The sequence below is a fragment of the Apteryx rowi genome, unplaced genomic scaffold (genome assembly GCF_003343035.1).
Source record: "Apteryx rowi isolate R43461 unplaced genomic scaffold, aptRow1 scaffold_24, whole genome shotgun sequence".
NCBI classification, from domain to species: Eukaryota; Metazoa; Chordata; class Aves; order Apterygiformes; family Apterygidae; genus Apteryx; species Apteryx rowi.
In genome coordinates this window covers 1,121,899-1,137,704 of record NW_020448752.1, presented here as the reverse complement: position 1 = coordinate 1,137,704, position 15,806 = coordinate 1,121,899, and the positions used below count along the sequence as shown (strand labels likewise).

The window sequence follows — 15,806 nt, the reverse complement described above, 5'->3', positions numbered from 1 at the left end:
CTCCCGGGGCAGCCGCCACCCGGGGCCGCGGCGCGATGCCGCCAGTGGCGGGAGCCCTCGCACCGACACGTCGCTTGGCGCTTCGGCCTCGCGCTCTGCGTCGCATCCGGCCCCGGCGCGGGGCTGCTGCGAGACCCTCGCTCGGCCCCGCCAGCCCGGCTCCGGCGGTGGTCCGGGCGCCCAGGATGGCTGGCACCGAGCACGTCCCTTCCGCCAGCCCGGCGGTCCCGTGCTCGCGGGTTACAGCCCTCGCGCCAGGTGTCAGAAAGCCTCGGAGCGAAGGAGCAGCGCGGGGGAAAGCGGCGGCAGCTGCAGGGCGGGCGCCGGTGCAGGGACACTTGTTGTTTTCTTGAAACCTGGCAAAAAATCTGACCTGAGCTGGGGGGGTTCATCGCGCTTCTGCTCTGGGCTGCGGCCGAAGTGGAACAGGCCTGCTCGGATGGAGGTTTCCTCAGAAACGAGGTGGGTTGCTGGCTGTGGGGAAGCAGCCGAGCTGGTGGCTACCGAAGCGACCCCGGTAATCCCTCTGCTCTGGATCCCGAGTTCCTGCTGGTGTGTTTTTATGCTGATACATACAACGCGATAGGTTATCGGTGCTGCTACAGGCACCTGGCTGAAACATGTCACGTTTCCCAGATGCCAGGTGGAACGGGGAAATAGCCGTCAGGAAGAGCGTGCCGGGAGGCTGCAGCGCTAGGCTGATGCCGAGCTGCTCCACGGCATCGCTAGCCGGGATGGCGAACAGCGCTCCCGGGAGCCCACAGGCCTGCGCGGCGTCCGGCCGCAGCCGCGGGAACGTCGGCGATGGGCCCCGAGGGCTGCCGCTGCGTGTCTGGCCACGCGTCCCCGCGCTGGGAGCGAAGGAGGACTTGCCGTGTCCCAGTGACTCAGCCCGCTGGCGAATCCTCGCCGGCAGCTGCAGGAATGCTTTGTCTGCCTGCCATCGCCTCTGTGCACGCCCACGCGCCGGGCCGCGGGGATGCGCCGGCAGTCGAGTTTGGGCTCAGGGCTCGCCAGGCTGCCAGAGGAGCGGGGAGTTGTGCAGAGGCAGTGGGCAAGCGCTGGGACGTGCCCRGGGGCCCGAGGGTGTGGACCGCACAGCGCTTGTGCAACCAGCCCGTTTCCCACGACGGCATTGCCGTGTCGGTCCCCTGCTCGCTCTCCCCGTGCCAGGGACTGACGTGGAGGCTGCGGCGAGACCTGGGTGGGTGGAGAACGGGCAGCCCCCCAGGTGGGATGGAGCAAGCCGAGCAGCTCCTGCTCTTCCGGGCTGGCAGTGGTGTCACCGCTCACGCCCTGGTCCCTGGGTCCTGCTGCCCGTGGCCTGACATCTGCRCAGGATGCCAGACTTCATGTTCTTGTGGTCACTTCTTTTCCAGGGGTTTTGAGCAGCTGGGCACCACCTGCAAGAGGACAAGATGTTYGGGGGAAAAATGACCAGCGTTGGGAAGAAGCTGATCCGCCGGCGAGTGGTGGATCTGAGCTCCGAGGAGACACGTTTCGCTCGCTGCCTCTCCACGCTGGACCTCATCGCTCTGGGGGTGGGCAGCACGCTGGGGGCCGGCGTCTACGTGCTGGCAGGGGAGGTGGCCAAGGAGATGGCTGGCCCCTCCATCGTCCTCTGCTTCCTGGTGGCTGCGCTCTCCTCGGTGCTGGCCGGGCTCTGCTACGCCGAGTTTGGGGCCCGCGTCCCCAAGACRGGCTCTGCCTACCTCTACAGCTACGTCACCGTGGGTGAGATCTGGGCTTTCACCACTGGCTGGAACCTCATCCTCTCCTATGTGATAGGTACGCGGCACTGCCGGAGCTGGAGGGGTGGCCCAGGACCACGCAGGCACAGCTGGGCAGGGTGTTGGTGGCATGTGCCCGTGGCGTCCTGGCGAGTGGCACAGTGGTGGCAGAGGCTTGTGCCAGGGCTGTGCTGGGGGTCAGCGCTCRGCGCTGCAAGGGCTCAGCGTGGGGTGGGTGCTCTTGGGACCGGCAGGTTGGTGCTGGGGTGGGGGGCGGACGCGTGGGACAGCGTCTCGCCAGGGCTCTGGGCTGATGTGCAGCTTTGCCGCTTGCCAGGCACGGCCAGCGTGGCCCGCGCRTGGAGCGCGGCCTTCGACAACATCATCGGCAACCACATCTCCACCTTCTTCATGAACAAGACCACGGTGCAGCTGCCGGGGGTGCTGGCCGAGCGCCCCGACTTCTTCGCCCTGATCCTCATTGCGCTGCTCACAGGTGAGTACGTGGGAACGGGGCCGTGGGGAGGCCACGCGACCAGCGCTGCCCTGCTCACACCCTCCGCCCCCAGCGCTGCTGGCTTTCGGCGTCAGCGAGTCCGCCCTGGTGAACAAGATCTTCACGGCGGTCAACCTGGTGGTGCTGGGCTTCGTCATCATCGCCGGCTTCGTGAAGGGAGACATCAAGAACTGGCAGCTCACGGAGAAGGACTACATCAACCGCTCGCACCCGGTCACGCCGGAGGACATCAGGTGAGGAGAGCCGATGTGCCGGGCCGGGTCCCRTCTCCCGGAGGTGCCCGGCGGCGATGGTGACCGCGGTCTCTCCCTTCCAGGAAAGAGGCCTTCGGCTCGGGCGGGTTCATCCCCTTTGGACTGGAAGGGATCCTGACGGGYGCTGCCACGTGCTTTTACGCCTTCGTGGGGTTCGACTGCATCGCCACCACGGGTGAGGCTTCGGGAGCGGCAGGTGGCTCTCCGCTCGCCTCCGGCGGCGTGGGCATTCCCACAGAGTGCCGGCGGGCAGCTTCCCCCSGGAGCCCCCGGGAACGGCCGCCGTTCCGAGCCCGGCGCTCGCTGCCTGCCGTGGGAAAGGGCCGCTCCCACGGCTCCGCGGGGCTTTCGCTGCGGTTGGCTCCGGCCCCCAGCTGCTCCGGCGCGGACGGCCTCGGCAGGCTGCCCTCGCCCCGGAGCGGGCGCCCTCCCCGCGGCCGTGGGCGGCTCCCGCCGCGGGGGGCCGCTCAGCTGCAGGCGCGGGGCCGCGGCGGCGCTGGGAACCCGCCACCGCCGCCGCCTCCCGGTTGTTTCCCAGCCTCGAGCAGTGTTTGCCTAAGCGGCTAAATTCCTGCAGAACCGACTTKCTGCAGCCCTCTTAATTCCCTCCCGTTCCCCCAGGAATCTGCTTAGTCGGTTGCCGGTACAAACTGTTTGGCCCCGATGCCGCGTCCGTGCCTCCCGCAGGCAGGGGCTGGGCTCGATCCTGCTCCTCCGCTCCTGCGCTGAGCGTGCAGGGGAGCTCAGCGCCGCCGGAGAGCGTGCTTCCGCACGGGTTGAGGGTGCCGGGGGCCTCGCAGCTCTGYGCTTAGGCGGAGCGGCTGGACTTAACCGGCCTCCGCGGGAGCCGGAGCTGCCGGCCGGGGACGCGGAGGCCCCGCGGGTCCCCTGCTGCGACCGACGGCGCCGCTTGCCTCCGCGCAGGGGAGGAGGCCAGGAACCCGCAGCGCTCCATCCCCATCGGCATCATCGTCTCCCTCCTCATCTGCTTCGTGGCCTATTTCGGCGTCTCRGCGGCGCTGACCCTCATGGTGCCCTACTTCCTCCTCAACAAGGAGAGCCCGCTGCCCGAGGCCTTCAAGGCGGTGGGCTGGGAGCCGGCGCGCTACGCCGTCGCCGTCGGCTCGCTCTGCGCCCTCTCCACCAGGTAGGGCTGGCCCCGGGCCGCGGCACCGGCTGTGCCGCGCGGGCGCCCGCTGAGCCCTCTCCTCCCCGCCGCAGCTTGCTGGGCTCCATGTTCCCCATGCCCCGTGTGATCTACGCCATGGCAGAGGACGGGCTGCTCTTCAAGTTCCTCGCCAGCATCAACAGCCGCACGAAGACGCCCCTGTCGGCCACCATCGCCTCGGGGCTCCTTGCCGGTAAGGTCCCCCCCACCCTCGGCCGTCCCCGTGCTGGGCTCCGGGCCCCGCGAGCCGCCGGTGGAGGGGGGCCGCGCTCATGCCGTGCGCGCTCGTTGCAGCGGTGATGGCCTTCCTGTTTGACCTGAAGGACCTGGTGGACCTCATGTCCATCGGCACGCTGCTGGCCTACTCGCTGGTGGCGGTGTGCGTGCTCATTCTCCGGTGAGTGGCCTTGGGCGCGCGGTGAGCCGGGGGCTCTGCCGCGGCCGGGCACCGAGCTGAGCGCGTCTGCCCGGCTCTGCTCAGGTACCAAGCCGGGCAGCTGAACTCGCCGAAGGCCGTGGAGATGCTGGAGCTGAACGGGAGCGAGGAGGAGAGGGCGGTCATGAACCCGTCCGTCGCCGCCGCGGGAAGCAAGGGGGAAGAGAAGCTGTCCCTGGCGACGCTCTTCAGCCCRCCCTCGGCCGCCCCCACGGCGCTCTCGGGGCGCGTCGTCTACGCGTGCGTCTCGGTCATCGGTGAGTGCGCCGGAGCCTCTGGCCTGCCCCGTCCTGCCGCGCGCTCCGGATCGCCGCCTCGTTCCCGGAGAGCAGCGCCGGGGCCGGAGCCGGGGAGGGAGCGTGGGTGCGCGGGGCGGAGGAGRGCGCCCGCGGGGGCCGAGCGGGTCCCGGCGAGGGCTGGCCCGGGCRAGGAGGTCCGCGTGCCGCGCCGGGTGTGCGCTTGGCTCCGAAGGGGGCTGCAGGAGCTGCCGGCCCGGGGAGAGGGTCCTGGCCGCTCGCTGTGCCGGGGCGCAGGCAGAGCCGCAGGAGAGCGGYGAGCAGCTCGCTGCGAGCAGGGGCCAAGCCCGGCATCCAGGGCTTCGTCGTGCGGCTGGAGCAAGGGCCGGCTCGGCCCCTGGCAAGGCGAATTCCTCATGGCAGAGCTGTTCCCTGAGCTTTGGGGGTGGCTGCTGGAGAGAGCACGGTCTGGACCCGACCGAGCCGAGCTCCATCCAGCGGTGCCGGGGTCCCGGGTGGCAGGGAAGGCAGGGAGCAGCCGTAGCAACGTGCCGTGACCGTCTCCTCTCTTGCAGCCACGCTGATCACCATCATCTGCGTGGTCCTGACGCTCAAGGTGAACGCGCTGAAGGCCGCCAGCGGGGGCTGGATCGCGGCCCTTGTGCTGCTCCTCGTCGCTCTGCTCGTCCCCACCGTCATCGTTTGGAGGCAGCCGCAGAGCAACGCGCGGCTGAACTTCAAAGTGAGTGCAGCCTCCAGGCGCTTGCGGTCCTCGCCCCTGCGGACCCCCGGCCGGGTGCAGGCTCTGAGACGGGACTTTCATCTGGGAATGGCCAGGGCCTGGAGCCGCTGCTCTCCGAGGTGCAATCCCAGGAGGGGCAGTGCCCAGGTGCTCTCCATGCTCGCTGGGCTGCGGCATGGGTGGGATCCATCCGTGGCCAGGAGCAGCCTGGGGTGCCTTCAGGCACAGCTGACGTGGCGCCTCTTGTCCCTTGCAGGTACCTTTCCTCCCGCTCCTGCCGCTCTTCAGCATCTTCGTTAACATCCTGCTCATGGTGCAGCTGAGTGCGGGCACGTGGGTGCGCTTCGCCATCTGGATGGCCGTGGGTAGGTGTCCTGCGGAGGAGAGCGCGGCGCCCCGCGTGGAACGGGCTCCACGTTGCTCTCTCGGGCCGGCGAGCGGCAGGTTCATGTTTGCTGGGCGGCGGAGAGGAGCCTGCACGCGGGGCGGCTGCAGCTCTCCGTCGGGCTCCGAGCCCCGCGGGTGATCCTGCAGCTCTGCCTCGCGTCCGTCCTGGGAGGCTCTGGCTTTAGACCGGCTGCCCGCCTGCCGCGGTCCGTTGCATTGCGGAAACTGTCTTGCAGGTTTCACGATCTACTTCGGCTATGGGATTCGGAACAGCGTGGAAGGGAAAAGTGCCAGGGAACCCCGTGCCGCGGTAGAAAAACCTCTGCACCATCCTACATTGGACCCGAGCCCCGGGGCCGCTGCGGTCTGAGCTGGTCGCGCTGGATCCCTGGACCCTGTGGACCTCTGCCAGTATTTCTGCTCGGGGACACGATTGCAAACCGCGTGGGGGGGGGGGGGGCGAGTCCCAGAGCCAGGAGTCCTGACTGCGGAGCCTGCTCGGGCGCTGCCCTTTCCCCTCGCAGAGCAGYGGTTGCGGAGAYGAGTCCCCGGCGCCGGCGGTGCCCACCGGGGACGAGTGCCCCGGGCGGCACGGGGCCGGTCTCGGCAATCCCCGCCGCCAAGGGGCAGTGGTCCCGCCGCCGCCCAACCTGCTGTCCGAAATGCTGCTTTGCCCGCCCGTGGGAGGCCCCATGCGATAGCGCAGCTGTATTTATTCGGTCTGTCCATGTGGCTGTGGTCGCCTCTGTGTGTTTTCAAAGCGCCGTGGTGGTGCAACTCGCCCTGGTCCCGCCGGCAGCGCGGGGCTCGGCAGAGCCAAAGCCGCTCCCCGGTTTTGCACACCCCCCGCTGCACCCCGTGCTGCCCCGATCCCTGTGCTAGGTGTGAGCATCTAGCTCCGGCATCCGCGGAAACGTCAGCGGTGTAGCTGCGTCAGTGTCCAAACTCGTACGCCTTTGTATAATTGGTGTTTTAATGTTGACTTTTATACCTATTAAACTGAATGTTTTTTTAAACGCTGGGCTCTGGTTGCTCCTGCTGCAGCTTGTTTGAATGCCCACGCTCGCTGGCAGCCTGCGGCCACGGACCGCGYGCGGGCGCCCGGGGGCGGGAGAGGYGCAGCCGGAGCGGACGCGCTGGGGCAGGGCCACCCCAGCGGCGGTGAAGCTGCTGCCGGTACCCGGTGCCCCGGTTGTGCCCTGCAGACCCCCGGGCAATCGTGGCAGCAAAGACCTTGGAAACCCCCGGAGGCTTCGGCAACGGCCTGCGGAGGAAGGGTGGCCAGGAGCTGGGCCGCATCCATGCGAGGAGATGATTTCCCGGATTCTGGTCTGGTCTAAATCAGCCCTGACAGATTATTTTGCAAAATAAACTAATTTAGGGCAGATGGATTTTGCCTGGATTTGGCATCTCTCCGTGCTTGCTGGCAGATGAGTAGGGTCACGGTACGGTCAGCAGCGAGGCCCCCACGCCACCAGCTCCGCTTGGCCCTGGGGSTGCAGTTGCAGGCCCTGACCCACAGCTGAGCGTGGGGCAACGGGGGCTGCGTCACGGCCCCCACTGCCCGGGGCTGGGACACCCCTCGGCGCGAGCCGGGGGCTGCGAGGGCACCCTCAGCCCTTGTCCCTCGCAGGTGCTCCCAGCTCTGCCGAAGCCCTGCTGTCCCACGGGGCCCCACCAGGCACGATGCCCCCCCCCTCGCAGGTGTCCCTGGACAGAGGGGCAGCGCAGGGGGTCCGGCCGAGCCCTGGCCCCGCAGTCCCCTGGCAGCGGGGCCCTTGTCCAGCGGTGCAGCACGCTGCTGCAGCCACCCCGTGCCCACTGGTGGCCTGCGTGCATGTCTGTGCCCCTGCGCACGCCTGCATGCAGCCCACATCCTTGCGTGTGAGCGTGCCCGCAGGCATGCACGAGTGTGTGTGTGTGTGCCGGCTGCATGAGTGCCCATGTCCATGCGTGTGCACGCGTGTGCACGGGCCATGCCCTGCTCCGGGGCGCCCCGCCGAGCACCGGTGGCCCTGTGGCACCGAGCTCCTGCCGCTGCAGCCCAGCAGGGAGGGGGCTGCCGGGTACCCGCTGCCCTGACGGTGCGTATCGAGCCGAGCTGCGCCGCCGCCAGGAGCAGGTGCCCGTGGGAGTGCGGTGGCCGCTGTGTCCCCCCTGCCGTGGAGCACCGCCGGAGCAGCCCCTCCGTGGGTGGCTAGAGCCCTGCGCTGGCCGCGAGCCCCGGCGGGTACCCTCTTCGGGAGGGCGAACCCGGCCCTGCTGCCGCCTGCCCGCTGCCCCCCTTCGCCCGGCCCGGCTGCCAGGGCTGCCGGGGGTGGCGCGGTGTCTTCTGCGCTCGCCCCGGGGCAGCGTCTCTGCCTTTCATGGGCCCCTATTAACTTTTTTTGTGTAACTAACTCAGCACATCAGATGCGGAGATGAATAATGAGGCGCCGGAGCCCGAGCATGTTGTAGGCACAAGGGAGAAGTCGCTGCCGCTCCCACGGCTTTAACCGCTGCCGTGCCAGACTGCGTGTGGCCCAGCGAGATGCCTCCAATAGAGACCAGGGCTCCGGCACGCGGAGAGACGCGGGGAGGATGCTGGTTTCTGGGGGAAGCGACCTCAGCTGCCAGGCGTTCGGGACTCCAGGGTGGGCTTTCCCCTCCCGCGTGAGCCTGGAAGGGATGATTTTCTGACTCCAGAAAACACAGCGAAAAGCAGTGCCACGGAGCTTGGCTCCGACGCTGGGAGAGCTCTTCATCCCGACCCTGCGCGCAGCTGCCCGTGGTCGTTTGCCCCCATCAGCCTGGAGGATTTTGGCTCCGAGTTGCAGCGTGGCTGCGCTGCTCGCCCCGGAGCTTCCCGGGGTGGTCCGAGCCCCGGCAGAGCGGCTGGGAGAACGTGCTGGAGGGAACCCAGCGAGGCTGCCGCTGCTCCCCCGTGCATGCCTCTGGCTTTCCCGCTGCGTGGGCGCCAGGCAGGCCGGGCACCAGCGTGGGCAGGAGCACGGGCAGCGGCAGCCAGGGCTGGCTTGTTTTTCGGTGCTCTCTCTGCAAAGCCCTCCCTAGCTATCGCGCCGAGCGGGGGGGGCTCCCAAGCAAGCCCCCCACCCCAGGAGCTCTCAGGTTTGTCACCTTTCTGCAGCTGCGCCTCCTGCATTCAAAAGGGAGCTGGAGGGTTGCTGGGCTCCAGCTCCGTTTGGCCCGAGCCGTGGCGGGGGCTGTCGCGGGGGCCGGCGGTCGGGGCAGCGTCGTGGCCGCGGGGGCCGGCGGGTCGGGGATGCGGGGTGCGCGGAGAGCTCCGTGGCCTCCCTCCTCGCCTGGCTCCACCCTCCCGTTCCCCCGCGGCTTTCATAGCGGACGCGCTGCCACGTGTCCCGCGCAGACCCCGGCTGCCCTGGGGGAACGCGGGGCTCCCCCCGCGGAGGCATCCCAGCAGCTCTCCCCGCGCGCCGGCTGTTGCTCGAGGAAGACCCCGCGAGAGGTCTACCCCKTCCCGGTGGGCACGCGCGGGGCAGCGTGGAAGGGGAAAGCTGAGCCGTCTGCGCTGCAGAACCTGCCCCCTGCAAAAAGCAGGGGTGACCAGACCCATGGTGAGGCAGCGGCAGGCTCAGTTTTAAACCGGGTAAAACGATCAGTTTTGGAGAGCCGGGGACTGAACTGGAGCCCTCAGTCCAAGTTAAAACGGGCTGTCTTGTCCTGGAGTTAATACACCGCTTTCTTTCCTGTAGGAACAGCCGGACAGAGCTGTCACCTCATTCTGCAGCCAGCAGGTACCATCAAATGCTCCTCCTCCTCCTCCTCCTCCCCCCAACAGGTGACTGGGCGGCAGAGCGGCGTGGAGGCGGCGGATGGGTGGGACGCGTCCCAGCGGGGCGGTGAGGAGGCGCCGGGCCCTGGAATCCGGGGAATCCACCTCGGGGCAGGCGGAGCTGCTGGCGGGACAGAGGAAACTCATTGGCTCGTGATACTCCTGCGGCGGTGCAGGGTTGCGCTGCAGGGCCCCACCGGCCAAAAGATCAAAGCCCGCGCCGGCCGCGTTAGATTGCCATCTCGATAGTCACTCAGCTCCAGGCAGGTCCTGACCCTCCTGCTTTCTGTGGCAGCAGCTTAAGCGTGAACCACTCGGGAGCTGGCCTAAGGCCACATGCATCCAATAATCCTCCCGGCCTCCAGCCGCAGCAGGTGGCCGGCTCGCTAATCGGGCGAGCTTAATTGTCTCCTTGCTTTGCCTCTGCCTTTGCAGGTCCGTCACGATGACTCGCCGCCAGGTGGTCGCTGTGGTCTTGCTTTSCTTTCTTCACAGCGCTGCAGCTGGTGACCCAATTCCCGCTCTCGTTCCCCAGTCCACGCTGCAGCTAGCCAAACCACGGTTCTTGGCGCAGCCCATCCTGGAGCTGATGACACGCTGTGATGAAGCTTGTGCTCAGCAGGAGGAYGCCTTGGCCCCCCAGGATTTCCAGGAGTATCTCTCCTACGAGACRGTGTATGCCAATGGCACCCGCACCCTCACCACAGTGGAACTGAGCCTGCAGGAGAGTGGCCTGGAGAGGAGATGGCAGAGGCGGCGTGTGCGGCGCAAGCGGCAGATTTACGGCATAGAYGGGCGGTTCTCCATCAGTGGGAACCACTTCCTGATGGACTACCCCTTCTCTGCTACTGTCAAGATCTCCACAGGGTGCACAGGGGTGCTCGTGTCCGAGCRGCATGTCCTTACTGCTGCCCACTGCATTCACGATGGCAAAGACTATGTGAAGGGGGCCAAGAAGATCAAGGTGGGTTTCCTAACACCGGTGCAGAGCGCTGGCAACGGGACAGAGAGGCTGGCGATGCGCTGGGCACGTGTGCAGCGCACACTGGTGCCCAAGGGCTGGATCAGGGGCCCCAATTCGGTCAGCATGGACTACGACTATGCCCTTTTGGAGCTGCGCAGGCCCCACCAGCGCTCGCCCATGAAGCTAACAGTGGCTCCAGCAGCGGAGGAGATGGCTGGGAAGAGGATTCATTTCTCGGGGTTTGACAGCGACCGGCCGGGCGAGCTGGTATACCGCTTCTGCGGGGTGGAAGGTGAGACGGTCCACCTCATCTATCAGCACTGTGACGCCAGACCTGGTGCCTCAGGCTCTGGGGTATATGGCAAAGTGTGGGACCCCGTACAACACAAATGGGAGAGGAAGGTGATCGGGGTCTTCTCAGGGCACCAGTGGCTGGAAGTAGCTGGGGAGCAGCACCACTATAACGTTGCTGTTCGCCTGACCGCTTTAAAGTTTGCTCAGATTTGTTACTGGATCAAAGGGGACTACAAAAACTGTCAGAATGAATGAGAACTAGTCTTCCTCTTCCCCTCCCCAGCGCAGAAAAGCTTTGAGAGTGTGGTGTTCCCGAACAAGCGTGGCTGAGGGGTATGAGGAGGAGCAGGGCCCTACTGTTGAGTGAGGAGGAGGGAGAGGATGCCTGCGCCRCTTCCCGGCAAACTTCTACGCTGCTAAACTTTATTCTGTCCTCCAGCACGGAGGAACACGCTCTGCAGATCAAAAGGGATACAGAGGAGAAGGACTCACTAGAGACAAAGTCCTGATCCCTTGGAAAGCCTGAAGGGTTTAAGCCCCCTTGGTGGTGCTAGCGTGAGCTCAGCATCAGGATTCTTTGCAAAAAGAGCTTGGCTGTCAGCCAGGAAGAGTGGCCTCTGCTTGCAGCACGCTGCTGCTAATGACTCTGGGAGGCAGCCACATGCTTGCTGCTAAGCCGTACTAAATTTCTCTTGGGTCTCATCAGGTCTCTAGGTTTGTTGGCTGCACTGCCCAGCTTGGCACTGCCTCTGCTCCGAGGACAAAGCGTTTTCTCTTCTAACAGGATCTTTGTGTGCTGATGAAAGGTGCCTGAAAAGCCGCCCTGGAGCCGGAGTCCTGCGGGTACAGACTGTGCCACAGCAAGGGGCCTGGCCAGGGCGGGAGGGGTTGCTCCAGGACGCTGGCAGTCGCTGCTGCCTGATCGCACTTGGGGCAAGGACACCTCTTCTGACTGATACAGGGTGGTGCGATGCAGGTACCCATACGCTGCAGCACAGGCCCAGACCTGGGAGCTCCCACTAGCTTGTAAACTTTCTCATCAATTTTTGGTTCCGTTTGGGATTGTATTCTAGAGGGAAGGGACTTTGGCATTTACTGCAGCTGTAGTATTTGAGATAGATTCTTTTAGGTTAATGTACGTATTTGAATAAAAGGTTAACACAAATCCCTTTGCAAAGGTCATGTATGAAAGGGAATGGTGCATAGCTTGCCAACCCTGGTTTGGGACTTGCTGAAGGAGATACTCTTTCCCCAGACTGAAGAGAGTGGCACAGGGAGACCTCTGCATAAAGCTGAAATCGTAATATCTTTTACAGAGACAGCAACAGACTGATGCCTTCTCCAGTAATAAAACAGTCCAGGCACCCATTCAGGCTGAACAGACTTCCGCGCGTCCTGTCATGTACGCAGGACTGAGATGCCCAACAGGCCATACCAGGCTCTTCCAGGAGCAAGCTGAAGGCTTGCCTTATGTATCCCTACTCAAGGGACTCTTTTGCAAATCCAACAATCTAATGGCAGATATGCCTCCCTGTCTTCCTCACCTTTTCCCTTTTCCTTGCTATGTTTGCCTAAGAAATATTCTCTCTGTAACTCATGTCCTTCACAAAGCACCTCACGCTGATGCTGCTTTGCCAGGCTGGACAGATGACTGCTTATATTTTTCCCTCTTAAGTCAACTTCCTGCTCCTTCTCGCTGCATCCCAGGAACAGTCTGTATCACAGGTCTGTCAACTCGTGTCATTTCTTAGATCTGCTGAAGGCTTAACACGCAGTTCCTTCAAAACCTGTGACAGCTGAACAGATGCAGCAACCTGACTTGCATGAACAAGCAGGTAGGAGACACTTCAAAAAATTAAATGCAATCCCCCCGCGCCTTGCCCCAGTTGTCAATGTCAAGACTCCAGGGTAACTTGAGTGTTGAAGTAATTTATGCCTGGTCTATATATGGATGTGCAACACAGACTGCATTATCTTGGATAATGCAAGAGAAATTGTGACTACAGGTTATTGGGCTGGGAGCAGCTGCTATTATTTGCCTAATACAAAACCAATTTACAGTCAGAGTTTAACTTGTGCAATGGAACTGCCTGACCTGAGAGGTGCTGGTTTCAGTTCCTCTCTGGTCCCTTGCTCAGACCAAGGCACAAGTTAGTGTCGGCCGTGCTCTTCATACCTCTCACAAAAGGGGAAGAAAGCTTGTTATAAACGCAGAATAAGGGAGTTTCTGGTTCCTTCATCTCTTAAGTGCACGTTGGGCCTTTGTATCGCTTTTGACATTTCTTGGATTCTGGAACTAACTACATAGAGGATAGAGAAAAACTTCCTAGAATCTCCTGGTGCAAAACATAAGGACTTGCCTTATTTAGAGCAGCTGTATACTTTTTTTTTTTTTTAAAGGAACTTCCTTCTGATTTCAGCCAGCAGCTATTGCAAAACATAATGGAAGGAAAAGCCAGTACCAAGAGGGAGGCCAAGAGAAAGACAGCAAGACTCGTTTGTGTTCCCTTTTAGTGTTTTTCTGTTCACAGCTTTAAAATGCCACCAGGGCATGCTCCCCAGCTTCTGTCATACAGCTAACGTTCTGATGCACAAACTGCAGCAGGTACAGGACTCACTGTTTATTTAAAAAATTGAAATAAATTTTAACAAAGTCACGCCGAACAGTGAGGATCTGAAAAGCCAGGCAGCACTGGGGTCATCACAAAGAAAGGCTCTGCAGGCCTGACCAAGCCGAGGACTAGATGTGCAGACAAGCACCTCCAAGTGGACAGTAAGACCTTGTTACACTTCTCTCATCTAAACAGCAATACTGTTTTTTAAGCAGATGGAGACTGTAAATTGGAGATCTGAAACTCTGGTGCATCTCTACAAGGTGCCCAGACACCTGGAGGGCTTTGAGGTGGGTAAACTTCCCAGAAGTTCCATTTGAGAGCGACCACGGCTGCGGCGACAGCCTGGAGGAAGCCACCCGCTTAGCTGCAACGTGAAGAGTACGTCGTGGCACAAGGTCAGTGTGACATGCTGCATTTCTTCTTACCCAGAATCCTGCAGAGCTGTCCGTTTTTTCCCTTGTTGCCCTGTATCAGCACAGAACATCCTCTCTAGCCCAGAAGGAAGGGGGAATGAACACATGTATATCCACAGTCTAAGGAGAGTCACCTTTTGCTGGAACTTGTATCTCACTCCCTACCCCAATCCAAAATGCAAGAACAGGGCCAGCTCCGGAAGGACTGAGCCCTCTACGAGCTAGCACCCACGAGGCAATTAATAGATTGCAGGCTGATGATTTGCCTTCTGCATCTGAATGATCTTGCCAAAGCCGCCTCTTCCCACATCGTAGTCTGTCCGGTACTCATCTCGCACCTGGGGCACAGCAGTAACACACATGTTAATACCCTGTACCCCCTGTCTCCAGATAAGACTTCAGAATCATCATCCCTTCCTTGCTCCATTGGTGGGGAACTGAAATTTGGGTTACAAGCACTTCGACTTGTTTGAAATCTCTTTAAAGGATTCACCAAAAAGTTGCTGGTGGTAGTGAGAATGACAAACGAGGCTGTAACAGATGGCTAAGGTCTTTTTAAACAAGAAACAAAGAAGATCCAAAAATATTCTAATTCAACTTTGCAGTTGGCTTTCTGAACTTACCCCCACCCCCCTCCAGGAAATCTGCAAAGGAATCTTACTTTCTCACTGGGGCATGCTGCTGGATTATGAGATTGGCCTAGCAGCTACATTGCCGCCCCTTCCCCCCCCCCATTCAAATTCTACATCATTTTAATAGTACTAGCTCAGGAATAAGGCAAATTCTGTTTGCATAGCTGGAAAGATTGGAGTCCCAGCCAGAAACTGCCTTAAGCTCTACTTCTAGCTCTAAACACCAGGGTAGCTTAGTTACCAAAACAACCTGGGAGTGGCTAAAATTCCTTATTGGGTCTTTATAATCTGCACTTTATCTTGAATAAGACAAAACTGGCAAAGCAGCACCCAATTTTAAGGAAACCAGATTCAAGGTCTGAACTAGCAATCTCTTTACCTGTCCTCCAGTCTTTCCTCTCCCATACTGTCGTCCTTCCTTAAATCCTGCATCCCAGTCAGTTCGAATGATGCGGTCATCTAGTCGAGTGCCATTGATAAATCGCATTGCGTGTTCAGCATCTGCTCTTGTGTAATATCTGAAATGTACTGTAAGGAAAACTAAACATGCTATTTTTTTGGCTGCAGGAAAAAAAAAAGAGAGAGAGAACTATTGCATTTGAGAAACAGAGGAATCCTGCCTTCCAGCCTAAAACACTGCTCTTTTCTATTGGAACAAAAACTGCAATCATATAAATGCAAGTTGAAAATAGCTCCAACTCCTTTCTAAGATGCTGCAATTCAATGTTAGTACCTGCACAGACAAGAAGTAGCTTTGGATCACTTATTTCAGAAGTAGATGAAACAAATGTGTTAAAGCTTTGCTACGGGCAAGAAATCTGTAATATATCTTCTTATATTATGTGAAATTTGACTGAATTTGAACAAGATCAGCAGGCCTCCCAGGAGGGCTTTGCAAACACTTGTACAAGCRCGTACCCTGTGCTTGGGAAGAGCGCCATGGATCATTCTACTATTTCATTCAGGTGTGAAGTTAAGGTGAGAAAATGAACATGTGCTTTTAACTTTGGCCACACAAGAGGTCAGACTGGTGAGTTCTTCTTGGGTGCTAAAATCCGTTTAAAAAAAAAAAAAAAATTAAAGGTGCTCTCTGCCACCTCCAAAAAATATGGAAGTGATAGCACCTTTCACTTACAGTGCTGCAGTAAGACCTGTCTCTGAACGAGGATGGAGGGGGGGGGAAAAAAGCAGAGAGGATGGAAGAAATGTGCTTGATAGGGAGAATCTGTGTTTTGCTGCCTTTCAAGTTTTCCACAGCAGCGCCGCTAAGCTTGCTACCCAGAGAGGAGCTAGGGGTGGCACCCAGGAGCCGGCTGGCAGCAGCAGGGAACCAGGAAGGATACTCTACAAAGCAGAAGCCGCAGGGAGTTTTCTTGATCTTGTCCAGCCCCATGACAATCCTCTTGACGTCCCCGCACTTGGAGAAGAGCTCCTGGATCTGCTCCTCGGTGGTGTAGAAGGACAGGTTGCCCACGTACAGCGTGGAGGAAATCTTCAGGGATTTCTCCTGCAGCTGCCTGCTACCCTGAGGGCAGAGTCCAGCACGCAGCGGGGTGAGCTATGCCCGCCCCGGGGGGCGCCTCCGCGCACCGGCCTGCCCCGCGCTGCGCCACCCGCCGCCCCTC

The 15,806-nt window shown here is 61.2% G+C and overlaps 3 protein-coding genes across 11 annotated transcripts in view; 2 read left to right on the top strand and 1 right to left on the bottom strand.

Moving 5' to 3' along the window:
• Positions 1 to 6,503, top strand: part of SLC7A3 (solute carrier family 7 member 3) — a 12,580-nt gene extending 6,077 nt beyond the window's left edge. For 8 of the 9 annotated variants that reach the window (XM_026066341.1, XM_026066346.1, XM_026066344.1 and 5 more), the window contains 11 exons: positions 1,380 to 1,788; positions 2,068 to 2,226; positions 2,300 to 2,480; positions 2,564 to 2,676; positions 3,426 to 3,648; positions 3,723 to 3,862; positions 3,964 to 4,066; positions 4,151 to 4,362; positions 4,917 to 5,083; positions 5,340 to 5,448; positions 5,707 to 6,503. In XM_026066341.1, coding sequence (XP_025922126.1) covers positions 1,419 to 1,788; positions 2,068 to 2,226; positions 2,300 to 2,480; positions 2,564 to 2,676; positions 3,426 to 3,648; positions 3,723 to 3,862; positions 3,964 to 4,066; positions 4,151 to 4,362; positions 4,917 to 5,083; positions 5,340 to 5,448; positions 5,707 to 5,840 — 1,911 coding nt within the window. In that variant the 5' untranslated portion in view covers positions 1,380 to 1,418 and the 3' untranslated portion in view covers positions 5,841 to 6,503. Of the gene's footprint in view, positions 1 to 225; positions 463 to 1,379; positions 1,789 to 2,067; positions 2,227 to 2,299; positions 2,481 to 2,563; positions 2,677 to 3,425; positions 3,649 to 3,722; positions 3,863 to 3,963; positions 4,067 to 4,150; positions 4,363 to 4,916; positions 5,084 to 5,339; positions 5,449 to 5,706 lie in introns of those variants that run through there. The other variant, XM_026066348.1, reaches the window with a different exon arrangement.
• Positions 6,504 to 9,708: 3,205 nt separating this feature from the next.
• LOC112966339 (serine protease 23-like) lies at positions 9,709 to 10,803 on the top strand. The gene has a single exon (XM_026066350.1). The coding sequence runs from the start codon at positions 9,709 to 9,711 to the stop codon at positions 10,774 to 10,776; it is 1,068 nt and encodes a 355-aa protein (XP_025922135.1). The 3' UTR covers positions 10,777 to 10,803.
• A 2,324-nt stretch (positions 10,804 to 13,127) lies between these two features.
• Positions 13,128 to 15,806, bottom strand: part of LOC112966284 (nuclear cap-binding protein subunit 2) — a 5,217-nt gene continuing 2,538 nt past the window's right edge. Inside the window, exons 2-4 of the mRNA XM_026066263.1 lie at positions 15,525 to 15,739; positions 14,561 to 14,699; positions 13,128 to 13,887 (exon numbers count right to left, since the gene is read on the bottom strand). Of these exons, the coding sequence (XP_025922048.1) occupies positions 13,789 to 13,887; positions 14,561 to 14,699; positions 15,525 to 15,739 (453 nt within the window). The 3' untranslated portion in view covers positions 13,128 to 13,788. The remainder of the gene's footprint in view (positions 13,888 to 14,560; positions 14,700 to 15,524; positions 15,740 to 15,806) is intronic.